The following is a 25,782-nucleotide window of genomic DNA, read 5'->3' as shown; positions in this document are numbered from 1 at the left end:
TTTCAGGGCCAGAATAGTATTCTGAAACGCATGCTCTGGTGGTGATGATGAGAGCTCCCTTGAGCATGTGCAGAGTACGCACCCTTCCTACAACTGTACAGGCACCATTGTGGTCGCTGCATATTTGAAATTAAAGCACAGAGTGTTCCGGTTAGTCGGGCACAAGCAGACCTCCCCCCCCCCCCACCACCACCAATGAATTTCCTTCTCCATCTCATTTTCTATCTGAAAAGATTTAGGTCAGCTGGAATCTGCAATGACTCTGGGAAACCCAGGACAGCGACCAATTAAAATATTTCTTTTCCTCCCCGGCAGCCTCCTGACCTGGATTATGTAGACAGGGGAGGGACGGTTAACCGCAGGGGGTGGGAGAGGGACGGAGCAAGAGAGCGGAGAGGATGGCTCTGGATTTAAAGAGCCAGATGTTGGAAGGCCTCCCGTCTGTGGCACTGGATCGAATGCCTGTCAGAAAGTCATCGGAAAGCTCGACGCTGGAGGCAGGAACAGGGAGAGGGCAGCGCTCAGGGCTGAGGGACAGGCAGCAGATGCTCAGCCCCGGCCTCCGCAGGGGCAGCAAGAAGCAAATGCCAGAAAACAGAACACGATATTAAGGCAGCAGATAGAGAGAGCACAATAATAATAATAATATAAAAAGATTTGCTCTTTGATCTTAACTCCCGCCCTTCACACACACACACACACACACAACTCCCTGCAAGTTGAACACAGAAGGGAAAAGGTTTGATCCAAGCGTTGGCCCCTGGTGTGCACACTTTCTATTCCACTCACTTCCACATGGTGAGGATTGGAGAGGCATGCATGCTTGTGACGGAGAGTCCATACGTTTCTACACATTTTCCTCCCTTTTTCCCCATGACATTGCCGCTCTGAACATGCCCGGCAGTGTCTCCTTATGAGAACACCCTTTTTTGGAACTTTTCATCTGATATTGCACTATAATGGCATTATTCCCATTTGAAATGGCGAGAGATCACAAGAGAGCGATAATGCCATACCAGCTGCTGAGGTATATATTCCTTCCTTCCTTCCTTCCTTCCTTCCTTCCTTCCTTCCTTCCTTCCTTCCTTCCTTCCTTCCTTCCTTCCTTCCTTCCTTCCTTCCTTCCTTCCTTCCTTCCTTCCTTCCTTCCTTCCTTCCTTCCACCGGTTATCTATCTTTATTTTATTAGATTTATATACTGCCCTCCCTTGTGGCTCAGGGCATTTAAAATGAAAATTCATATTATAACACAGAGAAAGCATTGTAATTATGATCTTATAACATGCTTATAACATATCTTGTAATATGCTGGAAAACTGTAGGTCTTAGTGAGTCAAGGCCCCCAAATTACTGTGCCTCACTGCCAAAGGAGGAGGTAGACAGGAACAGTGGCTCCATGGGAAAGCTTCTGCTTGATATACAAGTGGAGCCTCAGTTGCCAACCTGTTGAGCTCTGAAAGGAAGACTTGATCTGAAAGGAAGACTAGCCTCCAGGTAGGCAGACCATTAGAAAATAAAATAAATGAAGCTGTTCTGACCAAGCAGTGATATCAGGGCTCTCTCAGCCTCCCCTCCCTCACAGGGTGTCTGTGATGGGGAGAGGAAGGGAAGGCGAATGTAAGCTACTTTGAGCCTCCTTCGGGTAGAGATAAGTGGCGTATAAGAACTTCTTCTTCTTCTTCTTCTTCTTCTTCTTCTTCTTCTTCTTCTTCTTCTTCTTCTTCTTCTTCTTCTTCTTCTTCTTCTTCTTCTTCTTCTTCTTCTTCTTCTTCTTCTTCTTCTTCTTCTTCTTCTTCTTCTTCTTCTTCTTCTTCTTCTTCTTCTTCTTCTTCTTCTTCTTCTTCTTCTGCCTATTCTATGGCTGAACCACTCTGTGAACACCCCCCCCCCGAGATCTAGCCAGTAACATTCTATAATTTAAAGGTCTATCCTCTGCTGCCATTCTCTGCCCTCCTCCAAGCGACAACATTTCAGATCCTTCAAGAGAGCCATCCTGTCCGCTTTCAACCTCCTCTTCTCCAGGCTGAACATGCCCAAGTCCCTCATCCTTCCCTCCTAGGGCTTGGTTCCCGGGTCCCGGATCATCCTCGTTGCTCTCCTCCGCCCCCTCTCAATGTTTTCCACATCCTTTTTAAGTGATAGCAATTTTATAAATTACTATCAAATTCTCCCTCCCTCTCTTATCAATGTTTCCCCCCCAAAAAAGTTTGGCGCTCTTCCTCTTAGGGAAGCAGCTTGAAACCTCTTGCTCATTTTCGTTTCCCTTGCCGACACTTTGTCCAGCTCTGCACTCTCCTTTTGTTTTCGGAGGTCTGAAAACAGTAAAGAAAGAGGAGACGGAGACAGGCAGGCCTGCCAAAAAACAAAGTTGGAACCTCTTCCCTCCCTCTTTTGCCAGATCAGGTTGTTTCGAAAGAAAGTTTTTTTTAAATGCCAGATTCGAGTGGGTGGCCGTGTTGGTCTGAAAGAGCACCACAAAATTCAAATCCAACAGCACCTTTAAGACCGACAAAGATTGATTCAAAGCGTGAGCTTTTGGGTCTTAAAGGTGCTATTGGATTCAAATTTTGTCGTGTAACCCCAAAACTAGTTTGTCTGTTTAAAAAACAGGGCTTTGTAATCACCTATGAATTTGCATACTGGCACAGAATGCCAACCCGGCTGCTATAGCAACGATGCGACCAACTCTCCCTTTCCCAGCCAATCAAAACTCTGATTGGCATCGCTGGCATAGTCCCAAGCCAAGGGCCATGAGCTTGCCTCCCCTCCCAGCACTGGGTACAAATGGAACCGGTAACTCCCCTCTCATTCTGAAGTCTGCAGAGATTCTGCTCTCTGTCCATCCGGATGTTGTAGAAGGAACGCACTTTCCATTTGCTTCCATCACAGACCTGGAAGGGGTCCTACAGGAGATATAGTCCAGCCCCCTGCTCAATGCAGGATTGGCCTAAGGCACCCAGTCCAGCCGCTGCCTGAAGACCGCCAGTGAGGGGGAGCTCTCCACCTCCTTAGCCAGCCCATTGCACTGCTGAACTAGACCCATAGAATCCTAGAGTGGGAAGGGGCCATGCAGGCCATCTAGTCCCACCCCCTGCTCAGTGCAGGGTCAGCCTCAAGGATCCAGGAGAAGGATCTGTCCAGCTTCTGCTTGAAGAATGCCAGTGAGGTGGAGCTCACCACCTCCTTAGGCAGCCAATTCCATGGCTGAAGTAAACTCACAGAAACCTAGAGTGGGAAGGGGCCATGCAGGCCATCTAGTCCCACCCCCTGCTCAAAGCAGGGGTAGTCAAACTGCGGCCCTCCAGATGTCCATAGACTACAATTCCCAGGAGCCCCTGCCAGCGAATGCTGGGAATTCCTGGGAATTGTAGTCCATGGACATCTGGAGGGCCGCAGTTTGACTACCCCTGGCCTAAAGCATCCAGAAGTATCTGTCCAGTACACCTTCTCTCAAAGAGGTGGACCTCTGTCCTTCCAAGCAACCGCATCTTGAGAGCACTTCCCTGCCAGTGCGCCAAAGGGTTAACCCAGCTCGCAATTCAACAAGTCCGTTTTGCTGTACGTCGATGACAAAATGATAGGCTGCGGTTCCTGTTGCTGCAAATCACTGATAAGCGCGGGAGGAGAGAGCTGCTCTGTAAGAAGACCCCCGCAGGCCTGACGCTTGCCCCACCCTCTACTTAACGAGGCGCACTCACTCCGGCACAATGCGCTACTGTCCTTCCAGTTGGATTGATGCAACAGGGCTCACGCATAGATGGATCCATGTGATAGGAATGTGTATGATTTATGGGTGGCTGTTCTCCTGGTTTCTCCCTTCTCTTTGCTACCACTCTTCGTAGACACCCAACAAGTTCCACACTGGCTCATTGTGCATTTGCCTGTCCGTGCGTTCAGGAGCGCAGTGGGTTAACTGCCAAGCTAAGCAGCCAGGTTTTAAGTTTCCCGGAGACCTTGAGAATAATCTTCTTAGCATGTCAGCTCCAGACAGCTCCGTGAACCGGGCAGCTCCATGGGTGTGGAAAGAGAGAGTTTAATTGTGCTCGTATGCGCCAGGAGAATACTAGGGTGGGGTGGGGGGAGTGAAGGGTGGGGGGTAAGGGGGAAAGAGCTCCCCCCCACAGTTCTGTAGAAGGCGCTGGAGCAAAATTCTCCTCCAACCAAACTATACCAAAAAGGGCCGTCTCTAGCAGGAATCTCAACAACGGCACACAGTGAGAAGACACGAAACCAAAAATAAAAATTCATGATGTATGCAAGGGCCAGAAATTCCTATTCAGCTTACAGATTCAATACTGTGCCGGTAAAGGAAAAGCTGTTTTGCACCTAACATTTTAGCACTGTGCTGAACTTGTAGGTTAAATATGAATGGTTGTTTTTTTTTTATATACATTTGTGTTGATACCATCAGCACTTTGGGAGGGGCGGAAATTGGCTTTGCATGCATAGTCTATTTTTGGTTTTTTGGATACTAGAAGAGGAAAAAAGATTCTCTGTTCTTGCCTCACCATTGGAAGCCATGACGGTGGGATGGGGCCACTCTCTTGGGGACCTGTAGAATTGGGCCCCCTGGTCCAGTCTCTTTGAAACTTTTTGGAACCAGGGGGTTCTTTTGAGGAAAGGACCCCCCCAGGTATGCTGCAAATTTGGTACCTCTACCTCAAACCCCTGCCCACCCACCCCCCAACCATGGAAAAAACAGAAAAAAGGCCCCTTTAAACTGCCTGATCTCCGCATGGCCGAATCAGTGATTTGGCCATGGCTGATGCAGACAGTTTAATTTCAGGGGAAGGTCGATTTGGACCGGATTAGTCCAAACAGTGTTCAAGGTGACATTGATTAGGGTCCTTTTCAGACTCCCTGAACTGAATTGCACATGCTTACTAGACATGGTCAGTACATGTACACGGAGAGCCCTTTGCTTCACAGGAAGAGGCCTCCACAGCCTAGCGCAACCTTTCTCAACTTTGTTACTGTTGAGAAACCTCTGAAACATTCTTCGGGCTTTGAGAAACCTCAGAAGTTGCACTATTGTGCAGAATATGGTTGGGAAGCAGAGCTGTAGACACGCCCACCTGTGGCTCCTCCCCTTCCCCTTCCCTCCAGGCCCATCACTGGCCACTGGGGAGGGCGGTTGACGTGACCCCTGATAAATGCTTAACAAATTTTAAAAATATATTAAAAAGTAACTCCCACCCTTTTGGGAAACCCTTCCAGGGCCGTTGAGAAACCCCAGGGTTTCACGAAACATTGGTTGACAAAGCCTAGCTTTAATTAACAGCAGGTTGAAAGCTGGCATGGGCATACAAAGCATGAGGCCATTATAAAAAGAAGCCCATGCCACTTAACAGGACAGGATGTGGCCTGCTTAGATCTGAGATGCCCCCCTCCCCAAAACAGGGTGGCCAGGAGACTTAGGTTACTTCCACATGGAGGATTTGCTCTGGATTCCCTCCACCTTCCCGAAACAGCAGCAGTTCTTTTGGAGGTTTCTCTAAAACAGGGGTAGTCAACCTGTGGTCCTCCAGTTGTCCATGGACTACAATTCCCATGGGCCCCTGCCAGCGTTTGCTGGCAGGGGCTCATGGGAATTGTAGTCCATGGCCATCTGGAGGACCACAGGTTGACTACCCCTGCTCTAGAACATCACCCTACAATCATCCACCTTGGAGGTTTCCCCTGGCTCCATTATGCTCCTTCTCCAACTTGCTTTGTTGTGATTTTTCCTGAGAGCTTTTAGCCACAGAACTTTTGGCTGGGAAACTGTGGCTGGGAAGCTGTGGATTTTTACTCCTTCCCAACCCACATCCGGCCTCATGTTCTCTCTTGGCTGGGATCCCAAGGTCCCGGGCCTGTCTCTCCTGTGGGCGGGGAGGCTACAGTTCCCTTCTTGTGCTGCACTTTTGAACAGTTCGTGAGGTAAATGTGGAGTGATTCCTTAAGACCTCATCGCCCACAACTGGACCCGTGGGGGTCACAGTGCTGTAAGGACCTCGCCAGCAGACACCTATCTCTGATGCTGAGAAGGTTAGTGGCTGGAAAGGACCACCCCTACCCCACCTCCACTCCAGCACACATTCCCCAGCTTACATAAGTTTACCATCCTTTTTTTCTGCAGAGCATCAGTGAGCACAACCTAGTCCTAAGGCCCAGAATACTAGAACTCGAGGGCATCCAAGGAAGCTCATGAGCAGTAGGTTCAGGAGGTCAAAAGAAGAGTAAAATGTGGAATTCGCTATGGAAGGATGTAATGACATCTACAGGCATAGACAAATTCACAAAGGATAGGTCTGTTAGTGGCTTCTAGCTATAACCACTGAGGGAAACGTCCACATTCGGAGGTACCAGTTCTCTGAATCCCAGAGCCAGGAGGCAACATCAGGGGAAGGCCTCGGCCTCTCTGCCCCGTTGTTGTCTCTCCAGAGGAGCTGGTTGGCCACTGCATGAGACAGAATGCTGGGTTAGATGGACCACTGGTCTGATCCAGCAGGGCTCTCCTGATGTTCCTATGAAGGCCTTGGCCTCCATGCCCTGTTGTTAGCCCTCCAGAGGAACTGGCTGGCCCCTGTGCGAGACGGGTTGCTGGGCTTAGTGAACCACTGATCTGATCCTGCAGGGCTCTTCTGAGGTTCCTATGAAGGCCTCAGCCTTTATCCCCTGTTGTTTGCCCTCCAGAGGAACTGGTTGGCCACTGTGTGAGATGGGATGCTGGGCTTGGTGAACCACTGATCTGATCCCGCAGGGCTCTTCTGAGGTTCCTATGAAGGCCTCAGCCTTTATCCCCTGTTGTTGGCCATCCAGAGGAACTGGTTGGCCACTACAAGAGACAGAATGCTGGACTAGATGGCAAGCCGCAAGGTTTCCTAGGCCGGGTTCAGCAGTAAGAATATCTTTGGGAAATCCAGGCAAAGTACAGTAAAAGGACGAGTTGTGGATAAAGCGTCAGATCAAGATAGGGATATCCAGGTTCGAATTACCACTCCACCATGGAAACCAGCTGTGTCTCTTTGAGCCCGACACATGCTCTTAGCACCCTAAGATCCATTGAGGTCAGTATTGTCTACTCTAACTGAGATCCATAATCCAAACACCTAATTTTCTTTGAAAGCAGCTGCTGGGGCAGAACAACACCCTAACCCTAACCCTGCAGGTCTCCTCCAGCAGGGACATTCTCATTTAATTTGGAGCTTCCTTGCAAGTCCCTTAGTGGAGGGGCCCTGTGAAACAGCAGCAGCAGCAGCAACCCTGAAAGCATCATTTAAAAAATGAACATGCTGTCACTCTTGTGTGCACACACCTGCTTTCTGCTTCACCTCCTAAACGATGGGTTACTTATTCCAAGACTTCCGACAGCAGAAGAACCGTGTTCACTTCTTTATCCGGAATGTCCAAAACCTTCCCTGAACTCCACAGTGAGAAATCTCACTAATTCCACGTAATCCTGACCTGTCCCTAACACGCAGCCCTCCCCACTGTCTTCTCGGGCTTCCTGCTTGGACTTCCTCGGCCTCACCTTTGTCCTGACCTGCAGAGATATCCCGCTGTTTTGCAGTCCCCACTCTGGGCCTCCTAACATGTTGTCTTGCGCTGTGGCGTAATTATTTTAATGACCAATTTTAAACCGTTCCTGGTTTCTCAGAGCCGTTCCTTGGGCGGGAAGCTCCTTGGGAGAGCTGGATCAGGTCTAAAAGTGGATATCACTGCGGATCATTATTAGGATGAGTAAAGGAGATTGCAGAAGTATCCATTCTCCCTCCAACCACCACCACCACCACCACCTCCACCTCCTCCTCCTCCTCCTGCTTCTTCTTCTTCTTCTTCTTCTTCATTATTATCATCCCGCCATTCATGGCAAGCTCTCTTGCGGTGAGTTACCAGATAAAACCCCACATCAAAGACATCACTCCCCATTAAAACCCCCATTAAACAGTTACATCAAATCAATTTCAGGTAGCAAAACTATCTTCCCCTCCCCCCCAACCTTTGAGATTTTTCTGGGATCAAAGGTGCGCATGTGACTCTTGCTACCGGGTGACACATGAAGCTGCCATATTCAGAGTGAGACCAGTGATCCACTGAGGTCAGTATTGTCTACTCTAGCTGAGATCCAAACATCTAATTTTCTTCGAAAGCAGCTACTGGGGCAGAACAGCAGTTTGGACAGGCTGTGACCCGGAAGCAAAAGGAGAAGGGCTGACGGTCCCCTTTAATTTGAGGCTTCCTAAATTCTGTGCAGCAAAAAATATAGATGAAGCCCCAGGAAAGGAAGGAGGTAGGCTGCCTGTCTTTCTCCCTGATCCAAGCAAACAATTTCTCTCAAGGAAGCCACCCAGCAAAAAGAAGCCAAACATCCCTGTCTTGCCCAAACCTACAATGACTTCTTCTTCTAAGACCCTGAGGCCAACCGGAGGCTTTGTGTGAGCTCTGAATGGAAATTAACTCCTGGAGAACTAAGAAAAATCGCTCTTCAAGAGAGCGCTTGGAGTGTGCCTTTGCTGCTTGCAGTGTACACACGCATGTTTCTTTCATTCAAGTGACATCTCTGGTCAAACAGGTTTGGTAGGGTTGGGCTTGTTTCTTTTTAAACAGAAACCTTCAACGCTGGTTTGCCTGCAGCAGAAGGAAATTGACAAAGAATCCCCCCCCCCCCCCCGGGAAGCAAACACAATTTATTTCTTAAAGCAATAGAAAAAGCTTCTTGACTTAGTCACTGGATGCATTTTCTTAAGGGCTGCCTTAAATTAGAACGACTCCCGAAGATCCAGTAGGATTGTCAAGGCCAAAGACAGCCAGAAAGTGGTTTGCCAGGGCCTACCTCTGCAGAGCAAACCTGGGCTTTTTCTGTGGTCCAAATACTGGCCGAGGCTGACCCTGCTTCACCTCCAAGAATGATCAAGCTAGCTTGGTGCAGGGAACGTGCAAGGAGATCTGCGTTCTGCTACCCCTGCAACCGCCCCTGCATTCCCAGCAGCAACCAGAGTTGTACAGAGAACATTCTCTGCGTAAAAGCGACCTTGGAGGTTTCTGGATTTCAACAAAACAAAAGTTTCCCAGGGAGACTCCGCTTGGGAGCTGCTGAGCCGAAATTCTTGTGCAAGCTTGATATGACCCCGCTGAATAAGGGCAGGGAGCGGCTAGCACGGGACAGAAGCTAATTGCCCTTCTTGAGGTGTTGCCGGTTTGCTGTTCAACTTCCTTTGCCTATTCATTGCCCGTTCGGAGTGGGTGTAACTTATCCAGGACTGGATCTTTTTTTGACAGGATCTCATTTGTACATGACAGAATAATCTCCCGTATTGCTTTGGCCCCTCTTTGTAAAACAAACACCCTCTCTCTCTGTTTCCTTTCTGCGAGTGTGTTTGTGTGTGTGTATAAATAAACCTATCCATGAAGTTATCGCTTCACGCCACAATTCATGCGCTCCACCATCCCACACTGTTTGGGTTACGACAAGTACAATTTAGCAAGACCCATCACAAAAAGAAGGAGAAGGAGAAGGAGAAGGAGAAGGAGAAGGAGAAGGAGAAGGAGAAGGAGAAGGAGAAGGAGAAGGAGAAGGAGAAGGAGAGTTGGTTCTTATATGCCGCTTTTCTCTCCCCGAAGGAGTCTCAAAGCGGCTTCCTTTCGCCTTTCCTTTCCTCTCCCCACAACAGACACCCTGGGCTACCACTTCTATGTCCCAAATTCCTTGTGCTTTCTAACGACTTGTCAGCATCGATTAAACATCACAAATTCTGTACTGCGGTTGCTAAACTCCGGATGGCATCTGGGGAGCCCTTGGAATTACAGCTCATCTTCAGACTTTATAGAGTTCAGTTCCCTGGGAGAAAATGGATGCTTTAGAGGTGAACTCTGGGGCATTGAGGTCCCTGTTCTCCCCAGGCTCCACCCCAAATCCCCCACCTGTATCTGGCAAGCCGACCTGGTGGCCAGGGGCAACATGGCAGCTCCAGTCCTCACCTCAAAATGACCTTGCAAATCCTCCTAGCAAGCCTCCAGGAATGAATGAAAGGGAACAGGCATCTCCCCAACTATCCACCACTTATGTCTACCTGAGCCCTTCAACTGGTTCACAAGGATCAAGAGGCTGGGGGCCTGTTAAAGATCACGATAACAACTGGCTGAAACTGCTCCCCTCCCCCATCCACATGGGTGTTCCTTGATTAAGGGCAAGCCCACGGCTTTTAAAACTGAACCACGTCAAAGAGACACGCCTTCGAGATGGAAGGACAGGGAATAAAACAGGCAATTAGGCCTCTTCGGGGCAAAGCCCCAGGGCAAAGAGTTCCCCTAAACCAAACTGCAACACAATAAATTTATATTAAGAACAGGCTAAATCCAATTAAAACAATCCAGTTTAATTAAACTGGATTAAACTGTCGAACAGATGGTCTGTTGCCCCCGTCCTGCGCCCCCCTGTAATTAGGCAAACAGGATAACTAAGTGAGTCGCTGAGAACACAGCAGGTAAACCGTGAGCTCTACCCCCGGATTCTACTTGCAGTTTTTTGGCTGTTGTTTGCCACCTCCAGATGTTTGCACCTATGCAGATGGAAACCAATGAGAAAACAGAGTTGTGCCTACCAGTAATTATTGTTCATCAACGTCTCATGTGGTGATGCACATTGAGACTGCACATGTGCAGGTCAGCTGCAGAGAACAATTTCTAACTGTTAAGCTCCAGAATTGGGTGTCTCACCGTCAGCAGAGTTTTCCCTCCATATGCATCATGTGCTTCAAGGGCAAGACACCCTGCTTTCCCCAGATCCCAACAAGTTGCCATGAACTTTCATTACATTGAGCACTTGGAACCAAACATTTAGATCAAACAACCAGGATAACCCAATGAAACTTTGCCTCAACCATTAACTTGAACACTCTATAAATAGGCAAGAGCTCACATTGGGCCAGGAGGGAGGGCATGTGTCTCTGCTCACAAGATGCTGATGAACAAGTTGCAAGGAAGGGCAACTCTGGATTTTTATAGTAATTTTTTATTAAGACAAAGAAGAAAGAAATGCTGTGAATTATATATTACAAAATTGCTGCTTAGAAAAAGGATATACATAGAGCTTACATTGAGCAATGTATATCTTTTTCTCTTGATGATGTTAGCCATTCAGTTGGGTCTGACTCTTGGCAATCCTATGGCTTAATTGTCGCCACAATTTTCAATCTTGCACCACATCTTTTAGTTGTACAACGTTCTGGACAGTGTCCATTTTGATCGCATCTAATCACGGTGTTCTTTGCCAGCCTGGTTTCCTTTTACCACTGACCAATCCTAGCATAATTGCTTTCTCCATTGAGTTGGATCGCATGATATGGCCAAAGTAAGTGAGCCAGAGTTTTGTGATTTTGACTACCAGTGATATATTAGGCTTTAACCCAGCCATACACGACTGAGCAGACTGGTCCCAAGCCCAGATAAATGGGGAGGGTTAAGGAAAACTGGCAACCTATACCTTGTAAAAATGTTGCCAAGAATAACCTATGGAACGGCTCTCAAATGATTTCTTGTTATCGTAAAGGTAAAGGTAAAGGTATCCCCTGTGCAAGCACCGAGGCATGTCTGACCCTTGGGGTGAAGCCCTCTAGCGTTTTCATGGCAGACTCAATTCCGGGGTGGTTTGCCAGTGCCTTCCCCAGTCATTACCATTTACCCCCCCAGCAAGCAAGCTGGGTACTCATTTTACCGACCTCGGAAGGATGGAAGGCTGAGTCGACCTTGAGCCGGCTGCTGGGATCGAACTCCCAGCCTCATGGTCAGAGCTTCAGACTGCATGTCTGCTGCATTACCACTCTGTGCCACCCTAATGCTACAGACCACAGACTGAATTTCCCCCATATTTAGCATATACAGACTAGAGATTGCTTATTTCTTTTCATCTCCGTTTCTGTTCGATATAGCCTAGCATTGGACTCCATTTTCTTCTAAATTCCAATGTCGACTTGTTGTGTACCAAGTACGTAGGTTTTGCCATTGTCCCATATCCCTTCAATTTATTGATCCAGTCCCTAATATCTGGTAATGACTTTAGTTTCCATCTTGATACATAATGGATCCTACCAGCTGTTACCATATATCTGACGAGTTCATTGCACAGTTTAACATTATTGGGTACCCTATTAAATCACAAATATTTCGGATCCGACACACACTGAACTTTCAGTACCTTTTGCATCATAATTCAGTGTTTCTTAGTGCAACTCTGTTTTCATCTTCTCTCTTGCTGTGCAGCCCCATATTGTGCATTCCAAGGTATTTGAAAAACATTTCCCAGGGAAGCGGCATCTCCCCCCGCCAGGGAACAGAATGATGGCGCCTTGGTGGAATGGGCTGCTGCAAACATTTTGGAGCTTAAAAGCTAGAAATCATTCTCTGTAGTCCCAACGAGGGGGCTGCACAGCAAGACGGAAGATGAACCAGAATTCAAAGGCCCGCTAGAGATTTATCCTGTTTACGGCCTTCCTTCAGCGCAAGAGCACTGAAATTCACATCTGTTGCTCTCCCGTATCATGTAGCCTATAAACAGGGTTGCCACCTGCGGCGCTCCAAAATAAGGACCACACTGGAAGGCTGTAAGAAAATGGTGTCTTTTGTGCGTCAGAATACTAGTTCCAGCTGGCTAATCTTGGCCAGGTCCTTTCCTCCATATATTCCCATCCCATGTGGGTTTCATCCACGCAGGGGGGCTTGTGGTCCCTGACGTGCCAGTTCTGGGCAGTCAAAGGGGAGCCTGCTCCCTTCTTTTTCACCAGCAGAAAAAGGGAGCTGGATCCAACCCATTAATAATAATTGAGAAGAAGAAGAGTGGCTGGATCCAACCCATGAACAACAGTTGAGAAGAAGAAGCATTGGTTTTCTGTACCTGCAGAAAGTTGGGCTTGGGGAGGGGAGGGATTTCAGCAGCATACACTGCCATAAGCAGGGGTGGCTCTCCATGGACTACACTTCCCATGAGCCCCTGCTGCAATAGAGTCCACTTCCTAAAGCCGCCATTTTCTCCGGGGGAACTTATTACTATTGTCTGGATATCAGTGGTAATTCTGGAACGTCTCCAAGTTGGCGATCCTTCTCAGGTCCATAAGGACCGGAAAGTCCCTACCTCAGACCGTGACTGCTGCAACTGTTCCCTCATGTCCCCCACAAGTCCCTACTTAGTTTACTGCTTACACACACACACACACACACACAACAGATGCTAGCAGCAATCTTGTCAGGGAAGCTTCAGTTATGCCACTACGTTGCCATAACTCTGTCCCCTGTTACAGAGTGACGCAGAAAGTAGAGCTTTGGCCCCGGGTAAACACATGTACTGCCCCGGTCACATGATATAGGGACTGCGCATATTGGGAGAATCCTGGTAGCATACAGTCCCATTATACGTGGTTAGTCAGCTCCTGGTGGTAAGGCTCAAAAAGGACTGTTGTTTCAAAGGAGACCCCCATGACAGTTTCCCCACAAAGGAAGACAGGGTAAGAACCTTGCCTTTCTCAAACCCCTTCCAATTTCTCTTACAAGCTATTGGGACCCCAGTCAAATGGGGAAGGGGTAGTCAACCTGTGGTCCTCCAGATGTTCATGGACTGCAATTCCCACGAGCCCCTGCCAGCGTTTGCTGGCAGGGGCTCCTGGGAATTGCAGTCCATGAACATCTGGAGGACCGCAGGTTGACTGCCCCTGAAATGGGGGACGGAGAAAGAACTAAAAAAACTCCCTACACGCAGAACGATCCAGAGGGTTCTCCTGCAGAAATCCGCTGCCTGGAGGCCTGGGAAACAGAACGAGAACTGGAGTCCCTCCTACGGGCTTTGCGCTTCGTCGCCCGACCTCATGGGCCAGCTCTGGTGGTGAGAAGTAACCTTAGATTTGGCCCTCGAAAGCAAAAGCTGCTCATCTCCTTGGGTTACAAGGGGGCTGCCAGGAGAGAGGGAGGGGGGCATGAAAGCAGAGCTCTTTATGCTATTAATGGTACGGGAGGCCTGGGTCGAAGCCATGCGCTGCAGGGACGAGCTGGGACCTGCGCCTTAAGAAACACTTGAGGATTTATCTCCGAGATTATGTCGTCCGGAGGAGACAGCTGCAATGTGGAATTCCCAGGACTCCCAAGGTTGCCAGCGGTGGGGAAGGGTAGGGGTGGGGGTGGGGAAATGAGAGCAATTAGGCTCCGGAACAAATTGGGGTGCGTAAGGGAAAGACCTGCTTCCCTTCCTCACTTTCTCCGATTGTCGCCTGTTCTCTTGATCTCTGGCGAAATCCACACCCCGCACTCTGGCTAACCCAATTTGTATGTTGAGAAAAACTGGATGCTACAGCTGAGGAGCTGGGAGGGGGCTGGGAGGGAGCAGGGAATCGATATGTTTCTCCATTTTGTATTACACATTTCTGCTTCTAGCAGCTACGGAGACCGACGTGTGGGACAGAAAACGACAAAAACCCGAAGCAGAACGCAGTCTCACCTCTGACCCTGCAAAGCAGATGTTTGAGCTTGTTATTTACCTTATACAATCATGTGGGCTAGGAACCTGATTTTATAAATGCACACACACAAAGATAAAAAAGCAAAGTTTGACTCCAGTGGCACTATTAAGCCTAACTAAGTTTAATTCCTCAAATTTTGTTCTGTTGCTTCAAACCATGGTACATTGTTCAGAAGGGGGGATTCTCCACTGGATACCAAATGCCATAATCCTTGAGCAAAACATGGAATACGGATTGCAATGGCCAACACAGTCAAAGATCTGGTGCAAACATGTCCCCAAACCCTTTTCACGTGCACAACTGTATTACCTTTTCAGTGGCAACCGGCGTGGACGACAGAGTTAAACTGGTGGGCGATTCCGAGCGCTTCTTGTGCTTCTGTTTCGGTCTTTCCTTATCCTTCCGGCTCTGGAAAAGGAAAATAGAAAAGGATAGGCCCCGGGTTTTCTGCTTTTAGCAGCAGGTGAAAAAAGGAGGCCAGGAAGAAAAGGCATCAGCCGAAGGATTCAGTCCAGGCAGACGTGAAGCAGATTCCATCTCTCAATCAGCATTTCCACCCAGGGCATCTGCCTGGAATTATCCCTCCTCCAGATGCAAGGAACATCTGGCACACAGAAGCCTGGCAGAAGACCCTCCCCAATCCATCTCACTTTCAGATAAGAGAAGCCAGAGATAATTTACAGAAACCAAATTCTGGAATCCAGGAGCATCCAGGAGCATCCAACTTCTTTGGGGAATTCCTTCACTCCCGGGGTCAACTTCATTTTCTGGAGTTTACTAAAACCCACTGTATTCTGTTTTTTTTTTCAGTGGTCACAACAGCCAAAGACAGTATGGTAATTACATATTTGCATATATATTTTGCATGATGGGGGAAAGCCAAAGAGCGACATCCCTATGACCTTTAGAAGTCCAAGCACAACATCTTCCAAGCTTCTGATCATCCCATTTAAAGCCATCCCATGAGGACTAGAAACCTGGGTTTTGCTTTTCGGAATTGATTTTTGGCATACCAAGGTCTATTCATGGATGCTCTAGGCTGATCCTGCTTTGAGCAGGGGGTTGGACTAGATTGCCTGTGTGGCCCCCTCCCACTGGAAGGCTGGACCAATTCACACGCACCATCTTGACAATGTTAAGAGCTGGTGCAGCTCGCTTGTAACCTGTTAGGAAGAAATCCCCCACCCTCCCCCATGTTTGCAGCCTTTTATTTAGGGGTTTTCCAGCTGGTTCCCAAATTCATCTCGCCTCCGGCTCTCATTACATTAGATTAGATTAACATCAGATTAAGATTAGATTGAGATCAGTGCCCCACCCTGAACAAGGAGGGATTATTAGAGATTATGGTCGCCATGGCATAGTTAGTTAGTATGCGATTGTTATTTTAATGGGGATTTTATTGGGGTTTTGTTGTTTCAGAATTGTATGTGTAAACCTCCGCGAGGCTACGGCAAGTGGCGGCATAGAAATCTAATAAACAAACAAACAAACAAACAAATTTTCACTGGCCTACATTAGATTCTCACAGCCTACATTAGATTGATGCAGGCTTTCTCAACCAGGGCTTTGCGATGGCCCTGGAAGGGCTTCGCTGCTTGGGAAGGAGTTAATTATGTTTTAATATTTTAAAAATCTGGGTTGATTGTCCCCTTCCCCCATGGCCAATGATGGGGCTGCAGGGCAAGGGGAGGGGCCCCAGCCATACAAATCCTTGATGGCCACGGCTTATCGCACGTGGTAACGACTGGAGTCCCAAGAGGGAAGTGCTCTCATTTTAACTTTACTGCAGGGATGGTGGAGATGGATAGAGCAGCATAGGCCTGCCCTGGCCCTGTTTCTGCAAGCTCCCTTTGGTGAAGAGGAGCAAACTGGCAGCCAGACCAGAGTGCAGGTCTGGTTCTGTTCACAAATCATCTGCAAATATTTCTGTGTTGTCACTTCCTGTGCTGTGGGAGAATCTGGGCGACGTCACTCCTGGTGACGTCACTTCCGGCGTTCCGCAGGGCCTGCAAAACGGAACTCTTCCACCAGGTCTATAGTTGAGGCCGGCGCGACAAGGAAGATGTGTATGGCCCCCCTCCCAGGATAGACCGATGTGAGTGGCAGCTTGTGGGTCCCATCTGCGCCCCTCTTCCCACCCCCCTCTAGGATATTTTTATAGAAGGAATGATAGTTGAAAGTTTTCTGCTGTATCTTTTTTTGTTATTGTGATCGGTTGGGTTTGTGTTATGTTTTTACGCCTGGGGTTTTCAATGGGTTTTTTTTACTTGGATTTTTTCCAGACAATTGTAGCCCGCCACGAGCCGTTTGGGAGTGGCAGGTAATAAATCGAAATAATAATAATAATAATAACAACTTTGCAGGCAGGTAGGCATGGCCCGCTGGCATCATTTCTGTGGTTCCTCAAAGCCTGAAAAACATTTCCGGTATTTCTCAACGGCAAAAGTTTGAGAAAGGCAGGACTGATGTAATGCAACTTACCTTTGGCTATGCATTCCCATTCCCAAAATTATCTAGCCATTACTATACATCATACATTTATCGGGTTACAGCATTAAAGGAATGTAAAAAGAAAAAAGAAAAGTCCAGTGGTAACTCACAAAGCTCACAAAGTTTTGTCCAGTGTAAACTTGTCACTGCTCACTCCATCAGACACACAGGAATGTCTATCACGAGGACGGTGCATGACACCCAAAGCAGACATACCTGGCTTGGATGGCTGAGGCTAACCTGACCTTGTCAGTTTTTGGAAGTTAGGTAGAGTTGGCTGGCCTGCTTAGTAATTGGATGGGAGACCCAAGGAAGTTCAGAGCTCTGGACTTGAAAACCACACAGGGTCGCCATAGTGACCTCTTGATGACAAAAAGTAGCAAATGTCCACTTCCATGCATCTGACGAAGTGAGTTGTGAATCTCAAAAGTTTATGCTGAAATAAATTTTGTTTGCCTGTGAATCGCCACTGGACTCCAGTACTATTTCCCTACTACAACCTAAAGCGGTTACTTATCTGGGATGTAAAAGTGCTACTGCTACCACCGTTACATGAAAGCCACCTTTGTAAGAAGAACGGGAGTTGGTTCTTATATGCCGCTTTTCTCTACTCAAAGGAGACTCAAAGCGGCTTATAGTCACCTTCCCTTTCTCTCCCCACAACAGACACCCTGTGAGGCAGGGGAGGCTGAGAGAGCCCTGAGATTACTGAAGAAGAAAAGTTGGTTCTTAGATGCCGCTTTTCTCTACCCGAAGGAGTCTCAAAGCGGCTTCCAATTGCCTTCCCTTTCTTCTCCCCACAACAGACACCCTGTGAGGGAGGTGTGGCTGAGAGAGCCCTGATATTCCTGCTCGGTCAGAACAGCTTTATCAGTGTCATGGTACGTCCAAGGTCACCCAGCTGGCTGCATGTGGGGAGCGCAGAATCGAACCTGGCATGCCAGATTAGAAGTCCGCACTTCTAACCACTACACCAAGTAATATGAAAAAGGCATTTGTTTTAAAATCTAGTCTTTATGGCCAGGATTGTGTGTAGGCTGCAGTTCTGGAGGAACAGAAAAGGGAAAAAATAACAAATGGCATCGTGGACAGAGAATAAGGTTTTCTAAGAATCTCTATTTTAAAGCACGTTTCTAGTCTTTAGGCCAAAAAAAAAATGTGTCGGCAACCCATGCCAAAATCTTAGCAGCCAATCTGACAAAAGAAGTGTTCTGGTTTTTGTGGGTCCCTCCCTGTAATTAGCTGAAGCTGAATGAATTCTGCAGGACAGCAAAAGCTACAGAACACATTTCTCAGGGTAAGAGGATCTACTCAAGTCCCGTGAGTTCAACCGATTGCAGGAGCCAGTTTTTGCTGGCAAAGAATTCTACATTTTTAGTGTATTTTTAGTGCAGACCAACCCCCCACCCCCACCCCCACCCCCAGCCCTGCCTGGGTCTTTAGAAAAATGCTTGGGGGGAAGTCACTGAAAGCTGGAAAGCTGAGCAGGATTCCAATGGTCATGGATGTTGCCGATTTCTTTCCCTCTCCTCTCCACCAGCAAAATTATTAGTTAAATCAAGCCAAAATATTCAAAGATGAGAACTTTACGTAATTTGCAAGAGCCACGGTAGCTGTCTTCTCTTGCCACACTAACCCCGATGTTGTTCTTTTAGAGAAACCTGTTGTCTACCAAGGAGTACAAGGAAGGCCATTTCACAGAAACCAAGACGTGAGCATAAATTCAAACCAATTTTATATATATATAAAAAAATAGAGCGAAAAGGCCTGAAGCCTGAACTCTTCCAAGAAGGCAAACTGGCCAACGTGAAACCCAACTTGGATAGGCCAGGCCAAACCAGATCCTGTCAGATCTCGGAAGCTAAGCAAGGTCGTCCCTGCCTAGCACATGGAAGGGTGACCCTCCAAAGAATACCTGGACCAGGACATGGGGGCAGGCCACGGGGAACCACCTCCAAATGTCTCTTGCGTGGCAGCCAGACAATTTTAGGATCTCCTGGCTCTATTACACAGCTGCCATACGATAAGTAAATTAATAAAGGAATTAATAACAAAATGGAGGTTGCTGGATTTTAGAAACACGCAAAAACAAGAGCCCCTGGCTTGGAGTCGCATATCAACAAATCTAAATCTGAGTCACTGGAAAAGACAATAATACTAAGAAAAGTTGAAGACCCAACGTACGATGGACCGGCTCAATTGAGGAAGCCACGACAGGGTGTTTTGGAAGTAATTCATTCATAGGGTCACCGGAAGCCTGAAGAGATTTGACAGCACTGAACACACATGTGAAATGCATAAGGAAAATTTTTTAAAAGGAAACAGACCTTGGGGGAGAACAACATTATAAACGCCAAGCTAACAACAGCGGTAGCTCTGACATTTTGTAATATTACTGACTTTTGCAATATTACATCCTAACCTCTCTCTCTCTCTTTCTCTCTCTGGCTGACTACATCCCACATTTTCCGGAAGGCTAGCTGTGTTAGCTACACCCCAAACCACAAAAGGCTAACCCCTTCATTGGGACAGAAGCTGTAGGGGCAACCAGAGTTCACTTTGTCATATGTATGAAGTATCAGTAGATGGCAGAAACATATTTCCCAATTTTCTGTCTTTTTCGAGTACTTCGATTTTTTAATATCCGGGTGGGGTGGGGGCGATTCCAGTTACGGAGGGCTCACTCTTACGGACGTACCTGGTTGAGAAGAAGTACCTGGCTACTGGAGTGGCCAGCTTCCAGGTGAGGCCTGAAGATCTCCCAGAATTACAAGTGATCTCCAGTGATCAGTTCCCCCCCCCCCCCCGGAAGAAAAGGTTGCTTTGAAGGGTAGACTCACAGGGGTGGCCCAACTGGGGCTCTCCAGATGTCCATGGACTACAATGACCATGAGCCCCTGCCAGCTGGCAGGGGCTCATGGTCATTGTAGTCCATGGACATCTGGAGAGCCCCAGTTGGGCCACCCCTGCTCTACAGCATTACACCCTGTTCAGGTTCCTCCCTCCCCCTCAACCCTCCCCTCCCCCCAACCCCTAAATCCCCAGAGGGGAACATGCTCCCACCCTGAGCATGTTCTCTTCCTGGAGTTTCCCCTTTCCTCAGAAAAGGGATCTTATTCCGGGTGGCAACTGTGGGCGAGCAGCTGAGATTGGGGAGACATTTTTTGCCCAGGAGCCCTTCCCTTGCTGCTTCTCCCCGTCCGTCTCCAACGTGGTCCACCTACATAGCTGGTTCCCAGCCGAGCATGCCAAGTGGACCTGATATCCGGGTGATATTTACAGGGATCTCTTCTTCGCCCGGGTGGGACGCCAAGGGGATCCCACCGAAGTGCGGCCAGCTGTTGGGGGAGGCTGGCCGGCTGATCTCCTGGCTCCCCCTCCCCCTTAGGGCTCCTCGACGCCCCCACCCCTTCCTTCCCCGCCCCTCCCCAAACCAACCAGCAACATTCTACCCCCCACTGCCTTTCCCTGCAAAGTCTGGAGTTTTAAACCCCCTCCTGACAGCAGCGCATTCAAAGCCCGCTTGGAGGGGGGACGCGGGGTGCCTGTGCATGTGGGGAGGGGGGGGCGACCACCCTCTTCAGCCCCCTGCCCCCCCCAGCCCTACCTTTCCAAGTGCCTTTGCAGCCGCTGGCTGGGCGCGCCCGGCTTGGGAGCTGGCCCGAGTTCACCGGACGCCCCCGGAGATCCGTGCCCGGCGGAGCGTCTCCGTCCTCCTGGCAGGCGGCGCTGGGGGCTCGGGGCTGGCATCGCCCGAGGGGAGGGGGAGGCCGGGCACCGGAGAGGGAGGGAGGGAGCGCGCCGCTGGCTGGCCGGCCGGGGAAGGCAGGAAGGCGGCGCACACGAGCCTGCGCTCTCGCACGTCAGGCCGAGTGAAATCGGATCCCTCCAGCTGCCAGAGCGCGGCGGGCCGGCCCTTGCGAGCGCCGGGCACGGCAGGCAGGCAGGCGGGGCAGGGCGAGGCGGAGGGCGCGGCCGGCCCTTCCCGTCGCCTTTGTGGCCTGTGGGCACCGGGGTCCTCAAAGGGTCCGGCCGGCCTCGCAGTTTGGGTGCCTGGCGGCAGGCGAACGATCGCACGGCGCTTTCGCATTAGGGGAAGGCGGTATACAAGTGCAACAAGCCAACAAATTGTGCTGTTGGGTGTTGGGTGCGCTTCTCGGGGGTTGTATATAAAGTCTTATCAGGATGTGGTGTCATTACAAAGCGATTCCCACGCACCTCCAATCTCTTTTGTTCAACCTCCAGGTGGAAGGTGGGCTCCGTGGCGGGGGGGGGGGGAAACTGGCCCTCCAGATGTACATGGACTACAATTCCCATCAGCCCCTTGCCGCATTTTGGGTCTTCCTCTTTGGCTGCCTTCGACTCTTCCTAGCTTTATTTTTCCAGGTGAGTTTTGTCCTGGCAGGGGCTCATGGGAATTGTAGTCCACAAACATCTGGAGAACTGGTTTGGCCACCTCTGTTCTATGGCATTATACCCCACTGAGGTCCCACCCCTTCCCAAGCCCCACCCTCCCCGGGCTCCACCCCTCAGATCCTCAGATGTTTCCAACCTAGAGCTGGCAACCCTATCTCTACCTTTCTCCCAAACATCTCTGAGCATGTGCTAAATCTTTCCTCTGCTCTCCTGAGGGTCTCTGAGCACATGCAGAAGCTCTCTCTGCCTCTAAGCATGTGGAAAACAAGAAAATATACAAGAAAAACAGTCAATTCCTTTGAAATGTGGAGGAGAGTCTGACGGATCCAGTGCACCAACTTTAATTTTAGATCCAATTGAGCCTGAACACTCCCTAGATCAGAGATGGCCAAACTGTGACTCATGGGAATTGTAGCCCATGAACATCTGGAGAGATGCAGTTTAGCCACACCTGCCCTAGAGGTTAAAATGACCAAACTTAAATTCTCATACTTTTGTCACATTATGAGAAGCCAAAATTCACCCAGGAAAGACGATAAAGCTAGGAAGAGTCGAAGGCAGCTGGAGAAGAGGATGACCAACATGAGATGGACAGACTCAAGGAACAAGAGTTGGTGTTTTATACCCCGCTTTCACTACCCGAAGGAGTCTCAAAGTGGCTTACAATTGCCTTTTCTTTCCCTCCCCACAGACTGATTGGTTGATTTAATGTATTAATTATGAAATATTCATCTTATTTATTTATTTATCTTAGGATTCATAGACTGCCCCTCTCTGCAAGCAGGACTAGGGTGCTTTACAACACGCTAAAATTCTGGCTATCATATCATTGGCTGCTCAGATCTCAGCAGTCCACTGATTCCACCAAGCTGGGGCCAAGGCCGAGGAGGCCCTGGCTCTAGTCAGGACCAAATGTGCTTCTTTTGGGTCAGGGACCACCAACATCAGACGATCATAACATTCTTCAGGGGGCATACTGGAAATTCAGGTCCAAAGGCACCTTTAAGACCAACAAAGATTTATTCAAGGCGCAAGCTTTCATGTGCATGCATACTTCCTCAGATGTGGCTACCCACGTGAATCATGCCAAGTAAATTTGGACTTGTGGGTCACCATGCCAAAAAAAAATTGGGAACTGCTGAACTAGGCTATGATGCAAAGATTTCTGTGTTGACTAATGCCACCCTAGGCAGAGTTACACCTTTCTAAGCCCCTCGACTTCAGCGGACTTAGTAGGGGATATCGCTCTGCTTAGGATGCCCATCCAAACTGCACTTTGAAGAAAACGCCAAGAAAACAACTGAGAGAAAATGAACAGTTCCCCTCTCCTTACAGAAACTGCTTTGGTTTGTGCTTCCAGGTCAGATTTAGAACTGTTTGTTCTTTCCGGTTTTCCCAATTAAAGAACTCATTTGAAAGCTCCTACAATTCCACGCAGACAGAAGTGGGATCAAATAATTATAACAGGCAGTTCCTGCCAAGTGGCACAAAAAGCATATTTAAAAACATCACCGCCTGAGCCGGATAAGGCCTTTGTTTCCCGGGCCAATTTGGCTTTTTTTTTTTCTAGAGTGTTTTTTTTTTAGTAGTTGTTATTACAGTCAATCCCTTGAACTTTGGGGGCCATTCCGCATGTTGAAAAAAATAGCGTTACGCCAGCAGAATGGTGTACTGCTATAAAAAATTGGCCTTGCTTTGCACTGGATGCAGAGAAAGACAGTCTAGGAATTTTAAAACAAACAAGTCAACCAAGACTTTGCCCTGTTGCCTTAAACCAGGGATTCCCAACCAGAGGTCTGCGAGAGCTCTGGTCTTTCTCCTCCTGCCTTAATAGATTTGGCCACAAGCTAGGAAACTCCCCCTCCCAAGGATGAGTGAATTCTCCTGTGATTCCTGCACCTGGGTGGGGGCGGAGCCTGCATGCCTACTCTTGCCTTAACCATCTCCTGTCTCCCTCCCTCAGTCCTCCTTGAGCCTGTCTGTTATAGATGGTGATGTCACTTCCAGGGGTGTGTGGTCATCTGACATCACTTCCGGGGCTCCTCAAAGCCTGAAAAATTATTTGAGGGGCACCTCCATGACTAAAAGGTTGGAAAAGGCTGCCTTAAACACTGCAATGATACCAGATCCTAGTTAGTGTCCCTCCTGCTCTCTGTGGACCTTGCCTGTGGGCTTCTCAGTGACGTCTGACAGATGACCCTTGGAAGCAGGATGCTGATCCACTATGGCTGTTCATTCATGTTCCTCCTTCTCAGTTTGGTGGACATGCCTTCTCAATGGCCAGCCAGTAACGTGTGTTTGTGGAATGTAAAGTGATGTCACGTGTCAGCTGACTTATGGCAATCCCATGGGTTTTCAAGGCCGGAGACAAACAGAGGTGGCTTGCCTGCCTCTACCTGGCGACTCTGGATTTCCCGGGAGGTTTCCCTTCCAAACACTGACCAGGCCAACCCTCCTTAGCTACTGGGATCTAAACTAGGTCAGGCTAGCCTGGGCTATCTAGGTCAGAGCGGCCTGCAACAAGGCATGCAGCTCAGAATACAACTAGACCGAGGATTTCATTCGACTCATTTTGGGATTTTAAAGCTTATTTATTTAATTAAGATTTCAAATTGTGGCCTTTCGTGTGCTTTTCATAAGCATCATTTTATTTACGCCGGTAAGCTGCCTCGACTTCCTTGCAGTAGAAGGGCGGCTAATAAATGCTTTAAATTCAGGTCAAAATTATGCAAAGTTAGCAAAGAAAAAGACAGGCCAGTACCGGAAAAGAAACCACTTCTTCCCTATTGATGTTTACTTTTTGGTTTCTTAGACTTCGCCCCATTCAGTGGCTTGCCGTCCACAAATGTAACCCAGATCGAACTCACACATGTTGAGGAAGGTGGGCTAAGCAGGGTTGGCCGTGGTTACTAAGCAGGCTTGGCCGTGGCTACTCTAGCTTGCCTATCTAGTGTAAAAGGAGGTCCAGAATGTTTTCATGCTGCAAATCATTTCTTTGAAATATTTCTACACCAGCTACTTCCACTGCAGCTCCCCACCCCACAAATGGCCTTCCCTGGGTTCCCCATCCCTCATTTCCTGGATATTAGTGGACTGCAATGGAAAAGGGGGAGGCAGGAATATCCTGTTCCTCCACTGGCATATCTGGATCCAACCCAGTCCATAGTGGGTCAATTTCTGGGAATCCAAGCATCCTTCTCATCATGGACAAGGCCCAACAGCACAGCTAACAGATCGTAAATCTTACTGTACGGCTTCCTCACAAATCATTCTGCAACATCTCCCCCCACCCTCCAAAGTGGGATACAAGTCTGCCTGGGACAGAAGCATGCACCTGGCCTTGGGCTATGTCTGGTAGCTTCAGATCGCACCTGTTCATCCGCCACGCCCCAATCCGCATGCCTCTTCTGGCAGGAGGCAACTTGCAGAAGGATCGCTTTGAGAGTTCCCAAAGGACTTGGTGGCCAGGTCAGAGAGGCAGTTCTTGGGGTGCTAAAATCCCAGGGCTGCCTGCTTCAAAATGCCTTTGAGAGAAGGTCGAGGGCAGCGAATGGCCTACAGGAGACACCCTGCATTCTGGGGAGGGTGGGTGCAGAAAGAAAAATCAGGGCAAGGCCTCAGCCTCTACGCCAGGGGTGGCCAAACTGTGGCTTTCCAGATGTTTGTGGACTACAAGTCCCATAAGCCCCTGCCAGCAGGAGATGGATCAAACTGTGTGTGTCTCTTTGTGCAAAGAAAAGAAGTATTCCCTTTTTATTCCCTGAGCCTTCGGGGAGGGTGGTATATAAATCTAAATAAATAAATAAATACATAAATAAATTATGGTTTATGAATTAAAATTAATATTTTCAATTACCTTGCACTCTGTTTAATAAATGGTTTATTTAATAGAAAATAACAGGGACTCGGCTTGGTGTTGTGGTTAAGAGCATTGGCCTCTAATCTTGTGAGAGGGGGTTGATTCCCCGCTCTTCAGCATGCAGCCAGCTGGGCGAACTTGGGCTCGTCACAGTCCTGTTAGAGCTATTCTCACACAGCAGTTCTGTCAGAGCTCTCTCAGCCCCACCTACCTCACAGGGTGTCTGTTGTGGGGAGAGGAAGGGACGGCGATTGTAAGCCGCTTTGCGACCCATTTGGCTAGTAAAAAGCGGGGTATAAAAACCAACTCTTCTTCTTTTATACTTTTGTGTCCCTCAACCTCTTTGGCTCTCACCTGTTTTCCAGGTTAGGCTTTTGGGTTTCCGTTCTTTTATGTTGTTTGCTGTTCAGCAAAGAGCCTGCCACCCATCAGGGACATCTCTCCCCTCTGCCTTTTGGAGCAGTGTTTTGTTTTGTGAAAAAAAAATCATTCCACTACATCCGTTTTTTACAAAACCTGCTCTCCCCCTGCCTC

The 25,782-nt window shown here is 48.6% G+C and overlaps 1 protein-coding gene across 4 annotated transcripts in view; it reads right to left on the bottom strand.

Moving 5' to 3' along the window:
• Positions 1-25,782, bottom strand: part of MLLT6 (MLLT6, PHD finger containing) — a 75,037-nt gene that overhangs the window by 23,971 nt on the left and 25,284 nt on the right. For all 4 annotated transcript variants that reach the window (XM_077314217.1, XM_077314219.1, XM_077314218.1 and 1 more), the window contains one exon: positions 14,793-14,891. In XM_077314217.1, coding sequence (XP_077170332.1) covers positions 14,793-14,891 — 99 coding nt within the window. The remainder of the gene's footprint in view (positions 1-14,792; positions 14,892-25,782) is intronic.

The sequence above is a fragment of the Paroedura picta genome, chromosome 16, assembly GCF_049243985.1.
Source record: "Paroedura picta isolate Pp20150507F chromosome 16, Ppicta_v3.0, whole genome shotgun sequence".
NCBI lineage: Eukaryota > Metazoa > Chordata > Lepidosauria > Squamata > Gekkonidae > Paroedura > Paroedura picta.
The sequence above is the reverse complement of the archived record's forward strand: the minus strand, read 5'-3'. Positions and strand labels throughout refer to the sequence as shown.